At 43.9% G+C, this 27,768-nt stretch overlaps 1 protein-coding gene across 2 annotated transcripts in view; it reads right to left on the reverse strand.

The window, feature by feature from the left end:
* Positions 1-313: 313 nt before the first annotated feature.
* The window catches only part of DNAJB6 (DnaJ heat shock protein family (Hsp40) member B6), a 138,014-nt gene continuing 110,559 nt past the window's right edge, over positions 314-27,768 (reverse strand). For both annotated transcript variants that reach the window (XM_068235859.1, XM_068235858.1), the window contains exons 9-10: positions 15,791-15,991; positions 314-4,333 (exon numbers count right to left, since the gene is read on the reverse strand). In XM_068235859.1, coding sequence (XP_068091960.1) covers positions 4,251-4,333; positions 15,791-15,991 — 284 coding nt within the window. In that variant the 3' untranslated portion in view covers positions 314-4,250. The remainder of the gene's footprint in view (positions 4,334-15,790; positions 15,992-27,768) is intronic.

The raw sequence follows: 27,768 nt of genomic DNA on the forward strand, positions 1-27,768 counted from the left end.
CCAGGTGCCCCTTGTGCTATAGCCGCCCAAGGCGTGGGCCTAGGTGGCCTTTCCAGAAATCTGGCCCTGGGCATAGGACATAGTCATCATAGGATTGGAAAGGGTTGATAAGATTACAGCAGAAAGCCTTTCATACATACAGTCACGATAAAGTCACATCATAAAGTTAAACTTCAGCCAACAAAAACTATATCCTCTAGTTTGAATGCAAACATGGACTACAGAAACTTCCACAAGTAGAAAGAGAAAGTATTCTTTACACGTTTCCCTACAGAAGTCACCTCTAGCACTGAAACAGAACACTGACAAACAGTTTAAGGGAGAACTTATTTATTATTTAAGCTTAAATGTCTCATAAAAAAAACCTCAGGATCCCTCTGAAGGTAACAATCTTCTCTCACTTGCCAACTTCGAGAGATATTTGTCATGTTTTTACTTCTTTTAGTCTGATATACATGTGTTTGCTCTGAACATAATACAGCAGTACAATCCTGTCTTATTAACACAAATGGAGAAAACATTTCTTCAAATAAATACAAAGGATGGGGGGGGGGGGGAGGAAAAAGCATAAAAACGAGAGAAAGAAACAAAACACATCAGCTGTATGCTTAGGAGTTCAGTCTTGCATTTTGTGTTTTGGATGTACCTTTTTATTTACTTAGATAATTCACTTAAATCTAGAAACAAGGCTTCACACATCGTGGTTGGGAGCCCTGAAGTAAAAAAAATCAAAACCAGAAACAAAGTGACCTTGCAGGGCAAGAAGGTAAAGGCATGGTAGGGGGAATTTGGGGGGAAAGGGATGCAGAAAGGTGGGTGGTGGGTGGGTAAATAGGTCAACACTAAAAAAGGATGAATGAGGTATGTGGCATAATTAAACTAAAACAGAACGAGGCCTGCAATGTTCAAGCATAAAAAAAGAAAACAAAAACTATTGGCCACCAGAACCGTACAAATGTATGCTAAACTTTTCTAGTGTATATAATACAAGGTTCAATAGAACTAGGGTAATGCAGGTACCTAACCACTTAAGAAAGGGTGACGAAGCAGGTGGTTTTGGTGTGCGCACCCGGGCACCAGTAATTCGGGTTTTTAGCAATCGCCGGACCCTGAATTGCTTCTCCCTCCTAGTTGCTACGATTCAACTGGGGAATAGTATTTAACGCCGCTGAGGATTTAAGCGGCAGCAGAGTGAGCCGTCATTTGGCTTACCCTGTGCCCAACTCATCGGCGGCCAACTCATTGGCGTACACATAGGTACGCATTAATGATGCTTTCTTATGGAAGCCACCATAACACAAGTGAAATGCACTGGATAGTGTAGGCAAAGTCAGCTCTCCAATATGGATCCAAATTGAGGTCAATAAGAGGATTAAACAAACTGAAGCGAGCTGCTGCTGTGGATGATTTTCAAGTAGCTTGCGGTCTTGAGGAAACCGGTTGTAAGTGGTGAAACCCCCATTTTCACCCTGGATTGGTCCATATTTCATCATGCTTCACATCATCACCTTTCATTTTGTAGTTAAATATCTGCATAGGCCTCATTCCCTTCTGGGTTGTGAGATTTTACATTTAACATTGCATCTCACATTCTCCATTATACAGGTATATATATATATATATATATATATATATATATATATATATATATATATATATATATATATATATATATATATATGGTATATATTAATAGAAGTTGTTTTACAATTATTGTGCAGCATACATGGTTGATCCCTTCTGTGTTTGCACCTTTTATCCATCCCATTTCCATTCCTTTATTTTTTTTAATTCCCTTCCATGTATCATTTTAACTACCTTTCCCCCATCAGTTTCTTTCTCCTTTCCCATCCTGTATGGTCAGTTTGTTTCTGGGTTTCCTAAAATTCACAGAAAATTAAATTGTATCTGTACATAGACCAGACTCAAAAAGGAGGTCTTCATTTGGTGGCATGAGCCAAAATCCAGGCAAACAATTCACTAAGTTTTTTTTTTCTCCTACTTAAAGTTCCACCTCACATTCATTTTTCCATAGTCAATGAGAGACAATGAGAAGACAACTGTTACAAACTGCTTGTGAGGAACTCTACAAGTGATCTATGCATAAATTGTATAAACACTTTTTTAAATCTCAGTTTGAAATTACAGATCAAACATACTCTTATTAATTAACTACAAATTCTGTTGGCAGCATCTTTTCCAAGCTGTCCTTCAATACAACAGCCATGCACCTAAACGTATAGCATGAGTGTCAGATAAACCAGCAGATAGACCTGCCAACCAGAAGGTGTTCATATTTTGCGAGAGAACCTGGACATTTAAGTCTCTTCATTGCAAATATCCTGGTAGAAATATAGGAGCACTGATTTTACATTTAGAAAGAGTCCTCCTAGCATGTCTCTATAGGTGGGGTTCAAAAATGTTCCATACTCTTTGGGCTGTCAGTGTCCCACCTGATTTTTCTACTTGGGTCAAAAAAACTTAGTAGGGTGGAACTTATACTGATTTATGACTACAGGGGAACTATATCAGCTGCCATCTAAAATTAAGGGGTGAAAGAACAGGATTGTATATTAATTTACATTTAGAGCAGAAAGCTGAAAACATTGATTGGCTAATAGATTGAGCAAGCAAGTCAATAAATGTTAGAATCCTTTTTCAAAACTCTCTGCTTTGACTAATAACTAACACATTACAATACTCTACTACGGTTTACATTTAGATAAAAGAGTGTATACAGATCGGACCTATAGATCGTTTAATGCAGTCACACATCTGATGTCATCACTCTGAAGGAAGAAGAGCAACATAGGGTATCTTAAAGAGTTGAGGGGAATTCTTACCAGTTGGGGCAAAGACAGAAATAGAAGCTTTGCAGAGGCACCAACTCTTCCCCAGACCATCCAAACTTTTTAATGGAAGATGGGTTTTCAGATTCCATACTGTGAAGAACAGCTAGGAATTTCATATAGAGAACATTACCATCAAATTATCTGGATGATTTAGAGTACAAAAAAAAATCTACCCATAATGAACATCAGCTTTGGATGGACTTCCAATTCATTTATAGATTGACTTTAGAAAATAATCTGTGGAGGCTGGGTAGATTAAATGTTATTGACAATGTTATACTTACCTCTTGCCTTCAGAGAACAAGAAATTCAATGTTCAGGTCCCATAAACTTATGAGCGGCCACAACACTCCATCATTCAGCCACATCACATAACCAACTAAGACCCTCATATTGAGGCCTATGAAGCCTTCTCACAGACAATGACGCAGTGCAACTGCGGAGAAGTGTTTGAGAACTGAACTTATAAAGTCCTGATTGACCAGATGGTTGTAGGTGAGGCAAGGGTAATCAGGACTTTAACACTGACCTCCTTGTCCTCCAGAGAATAATAACACTTCCAGGAGGACTTCTTTAATTACTTGACAAAAGATAAGCCCAGCTACAGTAATCCTAAAATTTAGACTTCAATTTTGAGTAGTGTTGTCCTTATACTATCAAATTTCTAGGTTAACTCATTAAAATCAAGACATAACCTAATGTTCATGTCAACAACTTATTTTCTTGTCCTACGCTGTCAAACTAAGCACCCACCAGTCAACCAAGAAGATCAATTCACTGCAAATGTACTAGAACAAATACATTCTAAGAATAGAAAAATGAAAATCACTCCAGTTCCTGAAAACAGTCCAGCAGAGTGGTGAGAATCACAGCTGATGAAGATCAAACACAATACAAACAGCATTTCACAAGAACCAACAGCAACAGCTGTACATTCAGAGTAGGAAAGATTGACAAATGATACCTACTGCCAAAAAGAAATCTTGGCTGTGATACTTTAAAGTACCAACTGCTTTAATCCCTATGACACAAAGTGAAATATTTCTAGTGCAATCACAATATTATTTGAGTTTGTTCATACTGATGGGAATTCATGAAAACTTGAACAGAACAAATTGGAGCTGGAAGCTGTTCAGCCTGTTGTGAAGATACTTCCCTGTGCTGGACAGTATTGCGGTCTACCGGCTGGACACCAGTCACTGTACCAGCAGAGGGAAACTCAATCACGGTGTGTAGACAGATGGGCCAGTGCTGCCAGCAGCCATCTATCATTATATAATTAGTCTGGTGACAAAGCTATAAGGGAATATACAAAATAAAACAAAGAAGGTGTTAATGATGCAGCCAAGGAGCTGTGTTGCACTCTAGTGTGGGGTAACTAGAACTGGTGAGTCCAGGTTAGTGGTATGGTCTGGAAGGCTTCAGTTTCTTCTGCTCCTCTCGAAGCTTCTGTCTCCTTCTCTTGTTGCTGTCTTTGAGTCCTGAGAAAACATGGTCAGTGAGGAACTATTGAAGGTCACATGCTTTATCTTGTAAAATGTAATATTAGGGAACAACATTCTGGCTTACGGTATGTGTTTCACTCATTAACAAGGGCTCATATGCTGGTAAGAGATTAAGAAGAGTATTGCATTTTGGAACTAATGTACCAATTCACCAGAATATGATAAGATACATATCCACTTAGACACTGCACAAATAGAAATGATAAAAGAGGCACTTTTATAGGACATACTAATTAAAGCAATACTGAAGCGGGACGAAAAAAAATGAGTTAGATACTCACCTATGGAGAGGGAAGGCTCTGGGTCTCAAAGCCTTTCTGATCCTCTCTCTGTCCCCTCATTCCACCACTGGGCCCCGATGAAGTTCTTCAAACCAGCTTGGTTGAATACCTCTTCGGCCCTCCTCCGGCAGCCTTTAGAAGTATTTGTGTCCATGAGTACTTCCAGAGACCAGCAGATCTATACGGCACACATCTGAGTTTGGACTTGCCCATTTGCAGTACAGATGCTCCCGTCTTCGGAAGCTCTTGAGGACGCCAAGGAGTCCCAAAGGCATGGAAATTCAAGGCGGGACATCGGTGGAATGAGGGGACAGAGAGAGGACAGGGAAGGCTCCATGGGGTCCAGAGCCATCCCTCTCCATAACTGAGTATCTAAACAATTTTTTGAAGCTCATTTCAGTATTGCTTTAACACCTGTTGGCCTTGAAACCATTTCTGGAGAAGAATAGATGGATGCACTGTATCCAAAATATAAAATACAACATGGATTACTGGAAGACAGAGGGGAAGGTTGTAAAAAGAAAGAAATTTGGGAATGGCGATTGATAATCAAGCCTATGATTAGGAGAAGTAATATTGTGTGCAGTGTGTCACTGGAGGACACTATCTAATGTGAGGTGTTACGGGTCTAACCTACAGCTCAAACCTAAAAATGTACAATTTGGACAGAGGCAAGAATGGAGCTACCAGATTCTTACTAGAGATGGTCAATCAGATGCAAATAATTCCCAGCTGATGTAGCAGTACGCAAATTCTGTATGCAGATTTACGTAGCTTGAAAATGGACCAATCAAAGCTGGAATTCCATTGGTCCACTTTCAAGCTGCAGAAATTTGCATGAAGAATTTAAATAGTACAGCATCAACCACCTCTACTTCTTATATCTCATAAGAACAGCAGAACGTCTACCTACTAAGAACAGTAGTAGCGCGTCTCTCTTTACCTGGTGATTTTGGGCACTGCGGTGATTTGGTGATCTGTATAGTAAATCCAGGGGTAAATATGGCTATCAAACTTGAGCTAAACATGGCAGTCTTCATAGAATTCTCTGTTCTGGTACTCTTTAACCACTTGAGGACCGCGGTGTTCCCCTAGTGACCAGGCCATTTTTACTTAATTGGGCCACTGCAGCTTTAAGGCAAAGCTGCAGGGCCACACAACACAGCACACAAGTGATTCCCCCCTCCTTTTCCCCCCACCAACAGAGCTCTCTGTTGGTGGGGTCTGATCGCCCCCACATTGTTTATTTTATCAATATTTATTTCATTTATTTTTAAATACATTTTACTATTTTTTTTTCCCCATTCCCGTCCCTCCCTCCCCCAGCCAGCCAATCATGTGATCGGCTGTCATAAGCTTCAGCCGATCGCTCTCCTGTGAGCCAGGGGGACAGCCATGTCACACGGCTGTCCCCAGTACAGCGCTGCTGCAGATCGCAGCGCTGTACAAAGTAATTAGACGTCGAAACCGCTGTCTAACAGTCTCTTGAGCGGCAATCGCCCTTGGCGCTTGGGAGACTGAAGGCGGGGTGGAGCTCTGCCCCTCAAGCATGAGATGCATGCACAGCCTGCGCGCGATCTCCTGCTAGCCCCATAGACGGCCGTTCACGCCAATCGGCGTGGAGCGGTCCTGGGGCTGCCGCACTGCTCACGCCAATTGGCGTGGAGCAGTCGGCAAGTAGTATAAGTAAACTTATAACTTTTGGTAACTCAACCCCAAGTTTCCCCTCGATCAATAATGCAGTTAAATAGTATTCTTAATTTTGCAGTGACCTGTGGAGTGATCTTTGGTCTGAAAGACATGGACAGGTGTGAATGCCAAAAACTGCCCTTCCTTTTACACAACACAAATACCAGCCTGCTTTGGTATATTCAAATTCACTAACTGAGTCCTTGCCATTGGTGGCTAAAAATTGCTGCAGGGATGTGTTTCAAACATTTTTTTTCTCTGTCAAGGGAATTCTCCATACAAAATCCCTACAACTTTATTATTTTTAAAAAGATGTTTTTCCGTTAATTACAACATAAAAAAAAAAAACATGCCCACCCCTCTTATCAAAAATCCATGCTGTATTCCCCAAAGAGATCGGAAGCACACTACTAAGTGTCTCCACACCACCCCTTGCCCCTCCCCCTAGCAATACTAACCTATTGGGGGGTACTTTGCTAAAGAAAACCTGCCCCCACCCCCAGCAGAGCGCCCTAGTCAAATGTTAGAGTATCTCCCCTCATGCTTATGCTGGAAGGGGCAGGGTGAATTTATATTGAAATCTGGAAGCCCCTTTAATAAGGAAAACCAGAAGTCTTTCCCTGCCCAGGTTAGTAGATAAGTGCATACAGGTACAGGTGAACACTTCCCCATTAACGCCTGGTCTACATAAACAAGATTAATCGTCTGACATCAAGAGCTTTAACTCCTTGTCAACTCACTTGTCTATACGGGATAAAATATTTTGCCGTTAAACAATTAATCTACTTTCTGTAGCCCGGGCCTAAGGCCACACTACTAATCCAAATCGATAATCACCTCATGCATCATACATGAGACTTCTTCCCAAATCAGACTAAAAATCTGGAATCTCTCTTATAAAAGCACAAATAAAAATAATTTAAAGTACCCTTGAATTGGGGAAAACCCTGTTTATTAAAGCCTGTGGTGGGCTAAATTACTTGACACTGCTCATCATTGTCCCATTGGTGTCCCCACCTCCTGTTCCCTGTGCCTGGTCCTCTTATTTCCACAGTCTTCCAGAAATTCCTCCGAGAGGTACAGAGTGATTCTGAACAGTGAAAGTGCCAGTTTTGAACGTTGCCTGCACAGTGAAAGTGCTCAAGTACCAACGATTGCTTTCCCTGTGCTCACGCAGTTTGAAACTTGCACCTGAACAGTTCTGAATTGAACGCCACAGATAGAGGGGGCCTTCCTAGTTTTAATATTAAATGGAATTCTCCAGGATCATGCACTTTTGGGGGGTGGCAGTCTGCATACTATACAGACACAGAACAGCTACCAACTATATACTGTATGGGCAGACACTAAAGCAGTAAAACATCTCACATCTGACACACAAGACTGGCAAAAATATGACACTGTCCACCAAGAATGACCTCAGCAGAGATAACCTTAATGCTAATTAAGATTCTTGACTTCCAGGGTTGGGACAAGGTCATTCAGTGCTGAAGGCAGAGATGCTAAAGTGCAACTCCGCCCATCAAACCTTGATTGCTTGCTCAGGCCTCGGGTGCCCACACCACTTCCTCCTCCAATCACTTTCTTATGCTAATACTGAAAGGTGCTCCTCATTATGTCCACTCCACTTCAAATGACACCCTGCTTGCATGTACTCATTTAGGCTGACTAAAAGAGATGCTCCCCCATTCAATCCCCCTGACTCTGATCGTCCCCCCATACAACCCGCATAGCAACATAGCGCATCGTCCGCTACAAAGCTACCATGCAATTGTGCAACCCGGCCCAGCAATGTTGCCCAAGGGGATCAGGTCCTGATCCCCAACGAGCGACATCAGTCAAAGGTGTGTACCTTTAGCACTATGTTATTAACGATTGACAGCAGGAAATCAGAGCATGGTTAGGCTGTGTCTCTACTGTGCAACTGTACCCAACTGCAGCTTCACTGATTCAATTAAGCCTCATTAACCTCTCCTCACAACAGCACACAAGGCTGGAGGCCCTGCACGCCTGGTCCTGATGGCTTCCAATTTTCATGAACAGGAGCCATCTAAACAGTAGGTGTAGTGCCTTCTCAGGGGATAAACTGCTATTGCAAACAGTAATGCTGTACAGTACCAAAGTGTAATCAACTATAATCAATGTGTTCCAACAAAAGAGATAAATTAGTTTCAAATGGACACGTTGTGTTCTACAAGACATTTTGCCTAGTACAAAGCAACTTCTTAAGTTCAAATGAGGTTCAATTTGCAATGGAAAAAGCCACTAGTACAACGGTCAGGAACCTTTTTGGCTGAGAGAGCCATAAACGCCACTAATTTTAAAATGTAATTACGTGACAGCCACACAATATGTTTCAAACTGGCACAGTGCGCATGCGCAGCAGAGGGCTCGCGTCCCTGCTGCCATGGTGATGTGTATACAGTTGATCCTCCTGGCAGCAGAAGTGTCAGACACGTCTTCAGCTTCTCTTGCGTTTCAGCAACCTCAGCAAATTTCCCAGAGAGCCAGACAGGAGAAATACCGACTAACCACTTGCACAATTAGCTAGATGACTTGGGGGTTTATTTACTTTGTAGGACAGGTGACAGGCAGCCTATTGGGCCAATCAAAGTGCAGGGATCTCGTCCTACAAAGTCACTGGACTTGACAGGATTCAAGGTAGGACAATTGGAGCAGTCAGTTTTGGGGGTAGCGCGAGTAAGTTAGTAGTGCATGCTACAGCAGTAGCGTGCCTACTCTGAAAACTTTACTTGCACTGCCACACTAAGATGTGCTGCTTGAGCAGTGTAGCTTAGTGAATCAACCCCTACTGATGTGTATGTGAGCCAGATGTAGCCATCAAAAGAGCCACGTCTGGCTCCCGAGCAATATGTTCCCTACCCCTTACTAGTAGTTGTGACGAAAAATTGTGTGGCTTTGGATATAATATAATCTTGAATAAATTAGAGGCTTTACAGAAATACAAATAAAGCAACTGCAAAGCCTTGATTCCAATAAAGCCCTGAGAGCTTTTACCAGACATTGCACATTATTGATATGTAAGAGCGATAGGATTTCAGCTAATAATACTGACGTACAACAAGCAGCCCAAAGCAACCAATTACATGTTGGCTTTAACGATATTATAGTAATGATTTTTGATTGGATGTTGTAGGTTGTTGCATGTCCATCTTAGATCACTGAATTCTGCCCAAAGCTAACGGGCTGTTTTGCAATAAAATTAAACCTTAAAGGAATCCTATCGATTCACATATGTTTTTCAATTGACACAGGAATTGTTTGGGAAGTGCTGCTAAGTACTGGTATATACATTTTAGTAGCAACTTCTTTGTTTACGGTTATCAAAATACATTCAAACTTTACTGACGCCAAAACTGACGGCTGACTGAGCCATGAGGAGAGGGGAAATTCCTCACACTTTATCAGTTAACTCTGTGTGACAGAGAGAGAGAGCCCCCAACAGCTGAAGATCCTGTGTCCTGTGTTTCTGTCTGAAGTGTCTGAAAAGAGCAGAGGAAATGTAACTAATTGTCACAGCTTTTAATACTGTTTTTGCTTTCAGAGTTTGATATGTTTGATATTTGCTTTCTGTAGTCTGATATGCAACTCTGGCTGTGCATTGAAGCAGACACCCCTTCTGCAATTAATTTGTTCCAATATAGCTAAATCCTACCCTTTAATAAATTACAGCTTTTTCCTCTGATATTTAACATGAAAAGTAGGAAAATGTTTACACAGCTACTTAGACATTATTTGCACACTGTCATTTTAGAACACTTGGGTATCGATAGTATTCCTTTAAATATGCTTAAGCGTTAATTACCGAGATTACAAATAAACAGTGACAAACCGATCCACTTCCATAGAGCTTGGAAAATGGAGAAAAGGTTTAAAGGCACCATGCTGTGAAAATGGCTGTGATTTAGGGAGATAAAGGGTGGTGCAGTGGTAGAAGTTACGTTGCAGTTAGTGTATCAGTCAAGTGTAAATATAAAGCATTCATATTCATTTCTGAAGTACACTGATGCTTTCACATCAGAAGCCAAAGCATGCCCAATAATCCTGTATAAATGATGTTAATCCTGTGCAGAAACCGATGGGATCTCTGGATTATTAGCTAAAATGCCTGCCCTGGTCACATTAAATGAAATATCATTTCTCCTCTCTTGTGGACTCTCCATGAGGACTTCTCCTCCATGCTATGTGGCACAGACTACAAGCAGTTTTCTGGCCAAGCAAACTATGATCTAACAACCATTCAGCCAGACCAGCACATCACCAGACAGTAAACTCTGAATGATCCTGAATTGAACTTGGCCAACATAAAATCAGCAGTCTTAAAACATAACCTAGACTACCTTCCTTGAAAACCAAAGAACAAAGCCTTTGTTTGTTTCAGGGCTAGACCCAGCAGAAGTGCGGCTGTTGATGAGTGTCAAGAGGAAGCACCTCCATGTCAGGGGTGATTTTTCAAGCCATCCTATTGGTCCTTCAATGTGCTGGATCATTCACTGACCTGTAAAGAGGCTTAGGAACATCTGGAAATATTGACAATGCCAACATTTTGTTGTTTTCACCAGTGGTTTTATAATTTTTTTTTATCATACACTTAGTTCATATTGCTATAATCCGGAAGTGGAGTGAGCAGGGCAGCAACAGAGAAGACTGGAGCTCCATTGCACGGAACCCGAAAGAGGTGAGTAGTCCCGTAGTCCCTGCCTGCTGCTGTAATTTCTTGTTTCTGGAGGGGAGAGCGCTGATGTGGGCCGGAGGTGAGAGGGGAGGCCGTTTTCACCCGCTGCTCACCCCTCCAGGCTACCTAAATTAGGGGCACCTATACCAGGCTAGGCTACCTATACTGGTAGCACCTATACCAGGCTACCTATACTGGGGGGCACCTATACCAGGCTACCTATACTGGGGCACCTACACCAAGCTGCCTATACTGGGGGCTCCTATACTAGGCTACCTATACTGGGGCACCTACACCAGGCTACCTATACTGGGGGGCACCTATACCAGGCTACCTATACTGGGGGGCACCTATACTAGGCTACCTATACTGGGGGCACCTACACCAGGCTACCTATACCGGGGGCACCTACACCAGGCTACCTATACCGGGGGCACCTACACCAGGCTACCTATACCGGGGGCACCTACACCAGGCTACCTATACTGGGGGCTCCTATACTAGGCTACCTATACTGGGGCACCTACACCAGGCTACCTATACCGGGGGCACCTACACCAGGCTACCTATACCGGGGGCACCTACACCAGGCTACCTATACTGGAGGCTCCTATACTAGGCTACCTATACTGGGGCACCTAAACCAGGCTACCTATACCGGGGGCACCTACACCAGGCTACCTATACTGGGGGCTCCTATACTAGGCTACCTATACTAGGGCACCTACACCAGGTTACCTATGCTGGGGGAACTTATACCAGGCTGCCTATACAGGGGGCACCTATAACTGGCTATCTATACTTTAAGTATGTGTTTTTTTAGTATACTGCTTTTCCATTTTGTTTTTTGTTTTTTGGTTTTTTTTTGGGGGGGGGGGGGGGGGGGGTGCCCATGAAAAGTTTTGCAAGGGGACCCAGTGATTTCTAGTAATGCCCCTGGATGACACCATGTAAATAAATGGAGCAGCAATAGGGACAAGATGGGTCTCTCCTGCCTCAGGGTTCCATGGCAGCTTCTACACCCCTGTCTCAATGTTAAATATTCAATTCCTGGGTGAGAACGCCTGTACCACAGAGCTCCATTCATTCTAAGCAATGCAAACACCAGCTGCTTTGATTTCACTGGTCTGTGCAGAAGCAGGACTGCAGAGAGACTTGCAGTATATAAATATTGGAGAAGATTATCTAAAGTATACGTCATATTCTGTTTGCTGTGCAAATGTCAGCATCCAATGAGGGACAGCTTAGCACAGGGCATGACATTCACTTATCTATCAGCACTATTTTCTGGCAAGAACTTAAAGGGAACCTGAAATGAGAGGTATAAGGATTTACATTTATCTCCTTTTAAACAATACCAGTTGCCTCACATCCTGCTGATCTCTGGCTGCAGTACTGTATTTTTGTGATCTGCATGTATGTTCATTCCATCATTATAGGTCATATTACCTTCTCAACTACCACCTCTACACTATCGACACCCAAATCAACCTTCGCACCCCTGATCTCTTCCCCCGTACTTTGGATAAAATCTCCACTTCCTTGTCCACTATCTCTACCTGGATGTCTGACAGATTTTTTTAAACTCAACCCGGAAAAGACTGAACTTATGATTTTCCCATCCCATTCATTTAGTCCCCGTTTTGATGTCTTTATTACTATCAATGACCCGTTCATCCGCCCTGTCCCTCAAACCCATTGTCTGGGTGTCATCCTCGACTCAGCAATCTCCTTTCCCCCCCAAAACATCTCCAGGTTGTGCCACTTCCATTTCTGCAGCATTGCCAAAATTCACTCCCAACTAATCCCTGATACCGCCAAACTCCTAGTCCATGATCTGGTCACCTCCCTCATCTGGACTACTGAACCACCCTCCTTTCTGGACTTCCCAAGACTAGATTGCAATTCCTGCAATCCGTTATGAGTGCAGCTGCCAGGCTCATTCACTCCTCCCATTGCTCCTCATCAGCTGCCCCACATTGCAAGTCCCTTCACTGGCTCCCTGTCCCCCTCATCATTAAATTTAAAGTTTAAACTGATCTGCCTGGCATGCAAATCCATCCACCATATCTCCCCTTCTTACATCTCCGATCTCATCCTAAGATACTCCCCAACTTGCTCAACCATGACTCTATGGATGTTCACTTCTCGCATCACCTCGCAAGGCTCCAGGATAAAGCCGCCCTTACTCTATGGAAGTCGCTCCATCCATTAGGCTTGCCCCACCTTTCAAATCATTCAAGCAGGCCTTAAATCCCCATCTGTTTACCATCGCTTGCCCGCCATCTTCATAGCTCCAATCCCCTTCCTTGGACTTACACTCCACCTCCTCCATGTGTCCCTCTCCCCCACCCCTTAGATTGTAAACCTTTTTTGGAAGGGCCCTCTTCCCTGCATGCTCTTCTCCACCACCATCTGAACTCAGTGACTTGGCCTCTGTATCTATCGCTTCCTTGCAATCTGCCCACCATTGTTTCTTGTTGTTTCACTTTTTTGTGTACTATTGTTTAACGCTTTGAATGTTCCCGTAAATGTTGTTTAAAGTTGTATTATCTCCCCTGTTGTATTATATTGTACAGCACTGCGTAATGTCAGCACTTTATAAAGCTGAATAATAATAATTTGCAGTACCACTGTAAATGAAAAGTATATCCTCCACCATGGTTGTTCTATTTGTAACTTTGCAAACTCTGTTATATATTGTGTGTTTCAATGTATTTATAAGAAACCTAAAGTCAATAATATAAAAAAAATGCAGATGAACTTACCTGAGGCTTCTACCGTCCCCCTGCAGCCGCTTGTGCGCGCGCCAGGACAAACCGATCCTCTGGTTCCCCGCAGTTTCGATTTTCAGCGACTCAGCCAGTCGATGGCCACTGTGCCTGCGCGGCCCTGGTTGCGTACATCCTTGTTCACGATCCTGGCGCCGGGAGCGTCCTGCGCATGCGCAGTATGAGATTCTCCCATACTGTGCATGCGCAGGTCTACCCCCCAAAAAAGAAACTTTGTCGCTGCGGGGGACTGGAGGATCAGTTTGTCCTGGCGCGGGCACAAGCGGCTGCAGGGGGACGGTAGAATCCCCAGGTAAGTTGAACTGGATTTTATTCATTGACTTTAGGTTTCCTCTAAATATATTGAAACACACAATATATAACAGAGTTTGCAAAGTTACAAATAGAACAACCATGGTGGAGGATACACTTTTCATTTTCAGTGGTACTGCAAATTATTATTATAATTATTCTGCTTTATAAAGTGCTAACATTAGCAGCACAAGCAGCTAGAGGACCAAGGTAGAAGCTGGCTGGTATTTTAAATATATTTACGGCAAAAAGTACAGACATGCTGACTTTGCGCATTGCTAGTTAATGCAAATTGCGTATTGCATGTATTAAAGAAAATCCTAGACTAAATTAGGGTTCTACATTCTGCACTCCTCTTCAACCTTGGGAAACCTTGGGAAATGAAGCCCATAATGGTACCGAACCCTTACACAAGCAATTTTCTAGACAATCTGATAGGTCTAGTTTACATGGACATTTTTTTTTTTTAAAGTGCGTACAGTGCTTGTATGTGTTTATCAAGGCATTCCTTAAGGCAGGGTTCACACTTATTAGTGTGGAAAACACAACACTTTCTTTTGCAATTTCCAGTCACTATTTGTGTTTGAATGAGTTTTTCGCAGGAGCTTTTTCACAATTGCACAATTTTCCAATTTTTAAACAGGAATCCAAATCTCCTTCAACTTCCATTGCATGTGTGGCGATTGCGTTCTTGAAAATTTGCACACCACTTTAGATAAGTGTGAATCTTGCCTAAGTGAGTCTCAGGCAGCACCAGACAATTGAACATGCAGCATTTTTATCAAGTTTGCATGTATTTAACTTGTTAGGGTTTGCGTGGGTTTTTCCTGATCAACGGTTGCTGGACACATTGGACATCAAATATAATGGCCTAAAAGGCTTTTTTTGTGTTCAGGCTGATTGCCATTTCACATTACAGCATTTTATGGCTTTACTGCACACCTGAAGTGAGAGAGACACGAAGGCTGACATATTTATTTCCTTTTAAACAATGCAAATTGCCTGGCTGTCCTGCTGATCCTCTGCCTCCCATACTTTTAACCATAGACCCTGAACAAGCATGGAGATCAGGTGCTCTGACTGAAGTCTGACTAGATATGCCCCATGCTTGTTTTAGGTGTGTGATTCGGACACTACTGCAACCAAAGCGATCAGCAGGACAGCTAGGCAACTGGTATTGTTTAAAATGAAATAAATATGGCAGCCTCCATATCACTACCAGGTCTAGGGTTCTTTAAATGTGGCGTTTAACTGTTTGAAAAACCTCTGTAAGGCTCCCTGCACTCTGCATGAGATTCCGATTTTTAATCGTTTTTTACATCCGATACCGATTCCGACTTTTAATCGTTACTGCATGCTGCGTTTTTTACTCCGTTTTTCTGTTGATTGCATTCAGGGAAAATTGGAATTGCAAATCGGAATCGGAAAACGGGTTTGCAGTGTGCAGGGAGCCTAAACTGGGCCTTATAGATAAGTACAGCCAAGTGTTACTCATTTGTGGCTATGCTCTCAGCAGTATGCATGCCTGTATTCTGTGCATTAGTACAGACTTGTGCTGTGCAGGTGGATTACATCAGTGAACAGCAGCTTTTCTGTGTCTTTTCTGGCAGTGTTGTGCATTTACTTGACTGGCTGATATACACATTACCATCGTTAGGACCTTCATTATGTGGTCTGTGCACACCTGCTGAATAATGAGATTCCCCAATGATGTTTGTGCCCCTCAGTTTATCTTGCTCCTCCTCCTCGTCGCTGATTAAGCTGTGAGTGTGCCTGGAGACAGCGGGAGGTCGGTGAGGCCTGGAGGGCCGGCTGCTGCTGGACGGTAGAGCGTTCTGTCCGCGACGCCTGCACTCCTCTGCAAGGCCCAGCTCATCGGCTACACCTGAAAACAAGCAAAGGAACTCACGTCAAAATGTACACGTCATACCTCCCGACACTTTAAGACACACCCCTGCCGCACCCCTAGTCACGCCCCCACTACACTCCTAGTCACTGATACCGGAAAGAAATCAGAAGCAAAAGACAAAGTTTTAACATTTAGACCACACTGGTCCTCTTTCTCATCATTAGTTCTCCTTCATTTTTACATTTACGATAAGAAATATGTCAATTTAAATTATAAAAATAATACTTGGGGTCTATTAAACACAAATGAGGGAAATAGAGGGATTTAGTTCCCAAAGAGGATAAGAAGACACAGAGAGCCCAATATAGTGTAGTATGTACTGAATTTATGAGGAATGAAAGGGTAAGTATAGTGTTATACTCACAAATCTGGGTTACCGTCCAAGTAACCACTATGTAGGCAGGTGGGGAGTATTAGACCTGTCCCCACTCAGGATTAAGAAGTCGCTCTCTGTAGATTGGAAATCCCCTCCACCAGGGGTGGACACAATGATTGTACAGTTGTACAGAGGCGCCACAAGTATAAAAAGAGGTAAAATATTTTAAAAAGAACACTGGGGGGTTAGCGGTGGACTTACCTCCCCAAAGTAGACATGAAATGTTGTTGAGAACTTCAACAAATAAACACTCTATTTACGTACTCCGGGTAAGTGCGATGCATTTCGTGTGATATGCCCACAAAACGCGTTGCACTTACCCGAAGTATGTAAATAAATTGTTTATTTGTTGAAATTATCAACAACATTTTGTGTCTACTTTGGGGAGGTAAGTCCACCGCTAAAATATTTTACATCTTTTTATACTTGTGGCGCCTCTGTACAACTGTACAATAGATCCCAAAGAGGGACTGTCCCTCAGGACAGTAGGGAGCCATGAGATGTTAAAATAACAAAAATGAATCGACGAGTCCACTGTTACATAAATGTTACAATGAGTCTGTTACATTAATATACAGTGGGTTGCAAAAGTATTCGGCCCCCTTGAAGTTTTCCACATTTTGTCATATTACTGCCACAAACATGAATCAATTTTATTTGAATTCCACATGAAAGACTAGTCCCCTCCCCAGCATAGACAGATGTGCCTCCAGTATTTGCAGCCCCCTCCCCAGCATAGACAGATGTGCCTCCAGTATTTGCAGCCCCCTCCCCAGCATAGACAGATGTGCCTCCAATATTTGCAGCCCCCTCCCCAGCATAGACAGATGTGCCTCCAATATTTGCAGCCCCCTCCCCAGCATAGACAGATGTGCCTCCAATATTTGCAGCCTCCTCCCCAGCATAGACAGATGTGCCTCCAATATTTGCAGCCCCCTCCCCAGCATAGACAGATGTGCCTCCAATATTTGCAGCCTCCTCCCCAGCATAGACAGATGTGCCTCCAGTATTTGCAGCCTCCTCCCCAGCATAGACAGATGTGCCTCCAATATTTGCAGCCCCCTCCCCAGCATAGACAGATGTGCCTCCAATATTTGCAGCCCCCTCCCCAGCATAGACCGATGTGCCTCCAGTATTTGCAGCCCCCTCCCCAGCATAGACCGATGTGCCTCTAATATTTGCAGCGTCCTCCCCAACATAGACAGATGTGCCTCCAATATTTGCAGCCTCCTCCCCAGCATAGACAGATGTGCCTCCAATATTTGCAGCCTCCTCCCCAGCATAGACAGATGTGCCTCCAATATTTGCAGCCTCCTCCCCAGCATAGACCGATGTGTCTCCAATATTTGCAGCCTCCTCCCCAGCATACTAATGCACTGCACTTTGTCCCTTGAGAAAGCTTCCATTAGGAAGTGAAACATGTCGTTTTTTTTTTATATGGTGGGGGGTCTTTGTAATTTGTAACTAAGTACTCTGAGTTGAAGTAGGAGGAGAGTTTTCTCCAATATAATTTACCTACTGTATCAACTTTGATTGTAGCCAATAGTATGACAGTCCTACTCTAATTTTAACTGGACCAATAAATGTTAAGTTTTATTCCCCTGAAAGGGAACTATTTTGTTAGTTGTTGTTTAACTCAGGATCTGTGTTGTTATTTTTTCCTCCCCAGCATAGACAGATGTGCCCCCAGTATTTGCAGCCTCCTCCCCAACATAGACAGATGTGCCTCCAATATTTGCAGCCCCCTCCCCAACATAGTCAGATGTGCCTCCAATATTTGCAGCCTCCTCCCCATCATAGACAGATGCGCCCCCAGTGTTCGCAACCCCCCCTCCCCATCATAGACAGCCACTTGTGCCCTCAGTATTGGCAGCCCCCCTTTCCCACGTACTGACAGTATTTGCAGTCTCCCTCTCCAGCATAGACAGCCACATGCGCCACCAGTATTTTCAGCTGCCATCCCCAGCATAGATAGTCGCATGTGCCCCCAGCATAGAAAGCCATACGTGCCCCCAGTATTTGCAGCCCCCCCTTCCCAGCATAAACAACCCCTGTGCCCCCAGTGTAGCTTCCCCCTCCCATATGCAGAGCAGAACAGCAGACTCGATTCACTCACCAATCTACACAGCCAGGATTCCTTTACAGCTCTGCCATGCACAGTGTCATCTCTATGAGCCCTCCAGCAGCGCATGTAATGAGAGATACCACTAGAGGGCATCAGAGATGAGGCTGTGCAACAGAGCTTAAAGGGAATCCCGGCGATGCTGATAGTTGAGTGATGCACATCCGCTAGCTCACTCCACTTCTATGGTTTCATCGCTTGGGGCCCAGAGCAACCAGAGCCGGATTAAGGCTAAATGGGGCCCTAAGCAAAGTAACTGATTTGGGCCCCCTATCATGTCGTAATAGAATCAGAAGATGCAGCTGCACAGCAACATACTGCACACACCGGGGCAGCCGAGCTACTGGTTGCTATGAGCAACAGTCCGCTTTCCTCTGTGGGTGCACAATGCAGGGAATAGCAACGGCAAAATGCAGAGTGAGAGATGAATGGCTGGGACATTTGCACTCAGGGACTGGGACACCCCTGTGAAGAGGGCGCCAGATATCACAGCAGCTGCACTTTCCCCCTGCATCTCCAGCCTGGCAATAGCAGAAAGCTCTGGACACCGCCAAACCGGAAGCCGTTCCCCAGACAGAATTACATAACCACCCCCACCACCGAACAACCGATTTCCTCCCAAACTAGACAGCCACCATGCAGCCTCCATCCCAGTGAATACGATAGTCCAGCAGAGAAGGCAGCCGCAGCGGGGGAGAAGGACAGCACCAGATGACTCACATTCACCTATTGCGATCCAAGCAATAGAGGTCCCGTCATCCGGAGCCCATCTGTCTCCTCTAGAGTGCTGCCGCTCTGTTACTACTACTATTACTACTTCCTGTCTGATCTGAGAATCAGGAAGTTCAGAGCGAGCGGCTGCACTGTAGAAGAGACAGATGGGTTTCAGATGACGGGATCTCTATCGCTTGGATCATGGATAGGTGAGTGAGCATTTGCTATTTGTTGCTATCATTCTTGCTGCAGCTGTGGTTCTCTGTGGGAAGGGAGGGAGGAGTTGGCAGCGGCAGAGCGCACAGTAGCAGGAGGGGGACCTAGGAGGAGAGCCTGGCTCTGAAGACAATCAGCAGCGCACGGCATCATTTGACAAGACAAGACAAATAACATTTATATTGTGCTTTTCTCCTGGCGGACTCAAAGCGCCAGAGCTGCAGCCACTAGGACGCGCCCTATAGGCAGTAGCAGTGTTAGAAAGACTTGCCTAAGGTCTCCTACTGAATAGGTGCTGGCTTACTGAACAGGCAGAGCCGAGATTCGAACCCTGGTCTCCTGTGTCACAGGCAGAGCCCTTAAAGGGACTCCGAGCAGTGCCTGTGGGTATGCCTTTAAGCATACCCACAACTAATTACATCCTCACACCTACCAGCATGATGTTTGTAATTATATCCCCCTGGGTTCCTTATATTTCATTGCATTGTGCTGAATCGAGCTGCCGACTTTGGAGAAAAGTCATCCTGTGGCCGAAATTTAAATCGCGAAAATAGCGAAAACTAAAAGGCATAGGACGACCGTTTATATATCATTGGAAAGAGGAGAAAGAGAGCTTTAAAATGATATGCATCTTTCCATAGTTACTGCACTGCTCAGAGTCCCTTTAACCATTATACCATCCAGCCACTGCTGACAGGATGGCGAGGGCTGGTTTAGGTGCTGATGGGGCCCCTTTGACTCAGAATGGGGCCCCAAGCGACTGCTTTTGTTGCCTGGTTGGTAATCCGGCCCTGAGAGCAACTTCAGCGTTCTCGCTCGTTGGCATGCGCAACCACGATCTACTAAGCAGTCCTTTGCGATCGACCATTAGGTCGCGATCAGGCCTGGATTTACCTCGCAGTAGCTTATAGGCACAAAAGGCCTAGCACCTTACACTTCGACCTACATGAACCTAGAAACCCCTGCCGAACCGCACTGCTCACCCAGCTGTCACTTCTCCCTTACCTACCTTGCCTGTCATAGGTAGCAACAGATGTCCTTTAGTATTAAGAGGCCATAAGTACACTCAATATTAAGTAGCCAGAGGAGCCCCCAAGTATTAGCTAGTTAGAGGAACCTCGGTATTAAGTAGCTAGACATGCCCCTAACTGAAGTGAGATATCGTCAGTGGAATGCCGAGAACAGGGTGAGTAACCTCTCATTTACGCTCTCATTAGGACTCTGCATAGGGAGAAAGGGAGGTGCTCAGAGAGGGGAGGGAGCCGCCTTTCCATCATCAGGCACCTGTTGGCACGTGCCTACAGTGCCTTATGTTAACTCGGACCCTAGTCGCGATGGACGTATTGGGAATCGCTATAGCAGTCACTCAGTAGTGCTATGCGATCCACATCTAGTTGCTACCATTTAGTTCTTCCACCTCCAGAGATCCCATATGGGTGCAGGTTGTACCTGGATGTGCAACTCAGTGCACAAAAATACAATGGAAAAGTGAATCTCTCAGTGGAATGTTCAAGAAGACACTTTTATTTGAGCATAAAATTCCAGATATGCAGTAAAAACAATCACATTCAGAGGGTCCTACTCTAGTAGGGACCCTCTTGACAAATACACTTCCCACCCAATGTGGTACTATATCAATGTTACTTGCGATCAGATGTGCAGTATTGCCCGCTTTCGTCCCGACTAGTTTCTGCCTTCCGCCATCATCAGGGTATGACCCCTGAATGTGAGTGTTTTTACTGCATATCTGGAATTTTATGCTCAAATAAAAGTGTCTTCTTGAACAATCCACTGAGAGATTCCCTTTTCCATTGTATTTTTGTGCACTGAGTTGCACATCCAGGTACAACCTACACCCATATGGGATCTCTGGAGTTGGAAGAACTAATCTCTGGAGGTGGAAGAACTAAATGGTAGCAACTAGATGTGGATCGCAGTGCGCTACTGAGTGACTGCTATACTCTATTTGTGGTGTCCAGGATACGCCTTGCAGTAGCTGGCAATTGGAATACAGCACAGCTACCACTCTGGGGCGCCTCTTATACAAAGACTAGTATTGGGAATCCCTGGCCTAAAACCAAATTGCATTAATGCAGTGGATGCAGTACTGCACCCTGAATGCTAAAGGGCAACCTTAGCCTTTACCTGGACAGCCTGTGCATAGAAACAGCCCTGATTTTGAAGGTTTGCACTGTTTAATCAAACCTTACACTGGTTACACACAAACAGACTAATAAGACTGTGTGTTGCCATTTGCCATCAAAAGAATCAAGAGAAAACTCTGATATAATCATGCTGTCTCTCTCTCTGTTGGAGAGATTTTCCTGCATTTGTCTGGACAGGAAGTGGCTTGAGTTGAACTATAACATAAAGCTGAAAGACTATAAGGAAAGGAACATAGACACTCTGAACTCTGGGAAATGAGTAAACTCCAGCACAAAGGTGTTCTGCCAGTGGTAAAATCACAAGCGTGAGATAAAAGTATACGTAAATGGTTAACTTTAAGAAAACATCAACTTTTGTTCCAGCTATCATAAATGTTACTGCTATAAAATAAAAATATAGTTGCCGATTTAGAAAACAAAAAGTTCCCAAGTGTGCTGCTCACAAAGTGGCAATGATAAAGTCACACTGAGTTGAAATATCAATATCTATGCCTCTGAACCAGAGCAGGATTACCCACCAGGCAACCTTGGCAGGTGCCTGGGGACTAGTGGGTGTTGAGGGGTCCATCAGCCACCTTCCCTGACCTCTCTCCACTTCAGCTTACCAAAAAGACCACAAGAGGCTCCAAATCTACTATGTTGCCTAAGGCCTCCTTACATCTTAGTCCCTCTCTGCTCTGAACCAAATATTCAACCGCTTGTGGAACTACAAATACAAGTGGAAGCCTGGGAGCGCCGCAGCGAGTGAACATTTGGTTCAGAGGCGTAGATAGTAGATATAGAATATAAATAGCCACAGGTCTTCAGCTGTTAGGAGTGAAGTTACAGACATAACAAACACAAGGCTCTTTATTTAGGCTGCTGATATCACAACACAGCCTGTCGCTTATCAGCGCCGACTGCATTTTACTTTTCAGCACGGAGGAGTCTCTGGCCTTGTGAATCGCATCTATTTTCATCACTTTGTTAAATGATTTGCTAATGAAATGGTATTTGCTTCTGCTAAAAGGTTAAAGCAGCCCTGAACTGAAAATTAAATGTCAAAGTAAACAAGTCATTCTTACCTCCTGTGTAGTCTACTCATTAATCTCTCTCCTCCCCTGTGCCCTGTTTGCTCACTGTGAGCAATGGAATTCTGGACATTTGATTGGGATGAAGTTCAATCTTAGGTTAAAGTTCCTTTTTTAAGTCTGACTTAATCTATTCAGACTTCAGTTGCAAGTTGCATGCTTGCTTCAGGTGTGTCATCCAGATACTCCTGTAGCCAAAGAAATGAGCAGGACTGCCGGGCAGTGATGCTCGGATACCCCCAATCACGAATTCGAGTAAATCCGGCCATGATTGTGATCCGGATTTGAATCGGAGCTCCGGATTAGACTTGGATTTTAGCGTGATTACATGTAGAATTTCACTTTAACGTTAATAGCACAGCCCCCATACATGCTACAATAACCAAAATTGCGTGGATTTTAAAGGTGATCAGTGGCTGCAACCTAAAAAATTTTTTTCAAAAAGACCTTATAGTTTTTGAGAAAATAGATTTTAACCACTTTACCCCAAGCGGTGTGGATATCTCCGTCCCTTTTTCCACCCTGTAAACACCAGGGACGGAGATATCCGCACCTCCCGCCGCTGTCCGCGCTCCCGCTCGCTTGTGCACGCTGCCACCCGCTCGCCCGGAGATCAATGAACGGGAAAAAACGTTCCTGTTCGTTGATCTAAGCCTCCGCAATGATCAGCTGCTTCTATGAGAAGCAGCGCGATCATTGTAATTTTCCCAGCCTCATTGTGCTTCCTGTAAGCGTACTTCTGGACGCTTACAGGTCGCAAAAACAAAGTTACTGTGGCCATCTTGTGGCCAAATAGTAACTCTATACCCTAAAGCATTTTTCATATACAAATACATTAGTTTTACACTAAAAATTAACTCATTACCCAGTGTTCTCCCCAGAATTATTTTCCAGCCGGGTGGCATGAAATTGTAGCCGGGTGGCATGAAAAAGCAGCCGGGTGGGGAGAGATGAAAATGCAGGTCAACTCTGCTTACAGCATAGGAGGTGGTGAGGAGGTGAGCCAATGACAGCCGGGTGGTCAACAAATCTAGCCGGGTGGAGCACCCGGCTAAAAGAGCCTGGGGAGAACACTGTTACCTCCCACACTCCCCAATTATTATTTTTTTTGTAATAAAAAAAAAAAATTACAATAAAAAAAAAAATACATAAATAGTTACCTTAGGGACTGAGCTTTTTAAATATTTATGTCAAGAGGGTATAACACTGTTACTTTATAAACTATGGGCTTGGAATTAGGGATGGACGCAAAACTGAAAAAAAGCACCTTTATTTCCAAATAAAATATTGGTGCCAAACATTGTGATAGGGACATAATTTAAACGTTTTTATAACCGGGACAAATGGGCAAATACATTTTATGGGTTTTAATTACAGTAGCATGCATTATTTAAAAACTATAATAGCCGAAAACTGAAAAATAATGAATTTTTTCCCACATTTTTTCCTATTTTCCCAATAAAACACATTTAGAATAAAATAATTCTTGGCATAATGTCTCACCTAAAGAAAGCCTAATTGGTGGCGAAAAAAACAAGATATAGTTCATTTCATTGTGATAAGTAATAACGTCATAGACGAATGAATGGAAGGAGCGCTGAAAGGTGAAAATTGCTCTGTTGCTCAAGTAGTAAAACCCCTCAGTTGTGAAGTGGTTAAAGTTTCAAATGAAAAAAGTATTTGTGATTTAAAACCGCCAAAACCCGCCATTGTTAATAGCAAAGCTCCCTTATATGGTAGAAACACCAAATTTGCCAGATATGTTAAGAAGAACAGTGGGGACAAGGGGGGAACATTTTTTTTTTTTCAAAAAGACCATATAGTTTTTGAGAAAATTGATTTTAAAATTTCAAAGGAAAAAAGTATACACGTAAATGCGGTAAATTAACATTAACTGTCATTTACCGCTATCACCGCATTTAAATGTATACTATTTTCCTTTGAAACTTAAAGATTTTCTCAAAAACTATAAGGTCTTTTTGAAAAAAAAAATCCCTCTTGTTCTCACTATTCTTCTTAAGGTGGACCCAAATTAAAAATACAAGATTTCAGAAATAAAATCTATTTTCTAAATTATAATAATAAATAGCAGCCTTTTTTCATCTGCATGATGACAAATATAAAATATTTTACATTTATTGGAGGAACCCCTCCCTTCCTTTCAAATTGCCGGGATTTTTCCGGCAAACTGGTGGATTAGATGGTGTCCGGCAAAGGAGGAATTGCTAATGGCTGCCACCTGTATAACCCTAGTTATGAAAAGAGAAGGGTGAAAAGCATGCACTGAAATGCTCATAGGCTTGCAGGAGTGTTTATTTATCTTTGTATGTGTCAGAGTGGTGCAACTAAATATTTTTAATTAAAAAAATGTTTGGTTTGGGTCCGCTTTAACATATCTGGCAAATTTGGTGTTTCTACCATTTAAGCAAGTTTTCAGGTGATCATCACAAATACCGGGCCGAATACTTGGAATAACGGCTGAATTTGTGATTGACTGCTGTGATTGATTCCCGATCACGGATTCGGATCACAATGTCAAAAATGCTGGTGAATCACGGCTATGCTGTGATCACAGATTGTATCCAAGCAACACTACTGCTAGGCAACTGAAATGATTTATAGGGTAATAAATATGGCAGCCTCCATATACGTCTCAGTTTAGGGGTCCCAGATGAGTAAGATGGACCAGGCGGAGCCTCTGATTTACAGTCAGTACACAGGATTACAATGTAACAGGTCCTGCATTAATGTTTACACCTATAGCCAGGGGTGTAACTACAAATCATGGGGCACCCCAATGGACACGCACTTTCCCTTGCCTACCCCTGGTGAGCCTCATAGCCTGGGAGCCATCTTCCAAGGGTCATAATATTTACACCCATAATAATTGTAGCCACAAAAAACCCTGATCTGAAGCATGGACCCTTTATGAGAGGGTGTAGTAGTAGTTAGGGCCCCCTTACAGCCATGGGCCCCCCTGTGGTCATAGAGGGGGCTGCTCCCCTGCAGTTACACCCCTGCCTAAAAGCCCCATTTTACCTAAAACCATCCCTGTGGAGATACTATTAACATTATGGGAAACATGCCTAGTGCAGTATATGTGCCCTGCTACTGGATATCTCTCTGCCTGTACTTACAGAAGAGTCTGAAACTGAGAAACAGGCTACCTCTTGGGCTTAGTTCACATCAAATAGCTAAACCTCTGTGTCTTACTAGCCCTAAACTGCATAGTGAGGAAGACAGTCAGCTGAATGCAGAGGCGTATCTAGAGGGGTATAGGCATGACTCATGCCATGGGCACCACAGCACCATGGGCGCCATCCTGTGCTGGGCCACTATGGCTGCTCCTGCGCTGCACCACCATGCCTTCCCCCGTGCCTACCCATCACTTAGATCTCATATCAGATTAATTCTGTTATCTGGGGTACTTGGTAGTGTTAGAAAAAAAGAGGACAGTGAGAGTATAGGAAGAGACATGTATAGAAAATTAACTTCAGCAATATCCCGAGCCAAAAAACACAGGCAACCATAACACATGTATGCGAGAAAGGATGCTGTTTTTAGATGGGAAGTGGGCTCTAAAGGGAGGGGTGGGGAGGAGGGGCGCAATTTCAGTGTTTGCCATAGGCTCTATATTACCCAGGTACTCCCCTGGCTGAATGGGGTCACACAACTACAAAGTAGGGAGCAGCATAGTTGAGGTAGGTCAGAAAATAGCAATGTGCAGTATTCATTTTGTGGAGCTGTGGGGTAACGAAGTATGAGTGTATCACAAAGTGTTCCTCATTCATCTGCCTAAGTTCTAAGATAGTTGTCACCTTCTCATCAAGCTGCTTGGTGATAGTCTTGTAGCCTAGTCCAGCTGAGTGCATATCCACAATCTTGTCCCTGACATCTCTTGGACAGCTCTTTGGTTTTGACCACGGTGGCTAGTTTGGAAAAAGGATTGATTGCTTCTGTGGACATGTGTCTTTTATTTAGGTCCTATAACAAGCTGAAATTAGGAGGAGACGCATACAGTGAAGACACCTGCAAGAGTGAAATCTTGCTGGTTGATAAGGGACCAAATACTTATTAGAGATGTCACTTTACCAACAAAAATCAGGATAGTTAAAACTATGGTCTTACCAGTAGTAATATATGGCTGTGAAAGATGGACTTTAAATAAGGTCATGTGTAGAAGAACTGATCCTTTTGAATTGTGTGTTTGGAGAAAGCCTCTGTGAGTCCCATGGATTGCCAGAAGAACAAGTCCATAGTTAAATGATAAACCTACCATTAAAAGTATAGACTGGTCATTTCAGCTCAGCTCGTCCATCACCGCCGGAGGCTGCCGCTCAGGCCCTGCTGGGCCGATTTTCTTCAAATAAAAAGCAGCACACGCAGCCGGCACTTTGCCAGCCGCGTGTGCTGCCGGCGATCCGCCGCGAGCAGCGGCGAAAGAGGGTCCCCCCAGCCGCCCGAGCCCTGCGCAGCCGGACCAATCAGTTCCGGCCAGCGCTAAGGGCTGGATCGGAGGCAGCTGACGTCAGGACGTCGGCTGACGTCCATGACGTCACTCCGCTCGTCGCCATGGCGACGAGGAAAGCCAAACAAGTAAGGCTGCTCATTGCGGCCTTCCTTGTTTATTCTGGGCGCCGGAGGCGATCGGAAGAACGCCTCCGGAGCGCCCTCTAGTGGGCTTTCATGCAGCCAACTTTCAGTTGGCTGCATGAAATAGTTTTTTTTTAATTAAAAAAAAACCCTCCCGCAGCCTCCCTGGCGATCTCAATAGAATGCCGGGGAGGTTAAAGTGAACTAGAGCTGGTATAAACAAATGGATACTTACCCGGGGCTTCCTCCAGCACCATAAGCACATGCGAGTCCCACACCGTCCTCCCGCGGTCTGCCGTTCAGCTGCGATCAGCTTTGGTAACAGCTCAGTCCTGTCCAGTCTGGGACTACTGTGCATAGGCGCCTATGATAAAAGCCGCATTTTGCGTCATAACATGAAACTTTGGGCACATGACGGCAGCCTCAGGGTGCCCAATTTTACCCTTTTTTGCCACAATTGCAGCTTCCGTAAAGCCGCGACATGCAGCTATGAAGGT

This window comes from Hyperolius riggenbachi, chromosome 5 (assembly GCF_040937935.1).
Source record: "Hyperolius riggenbachi isolate aHypRig1 chromosome 5, aHypRig1.pri, whole genome shotgun sequence".
Taxonomy (NCBI): domain Eukaryota; kingdom Metazoa; phylum Chordata; class Amphibia; order Anura; family Hyperoliidae; genus Hyperolius; species Hyperolius riggenbachi.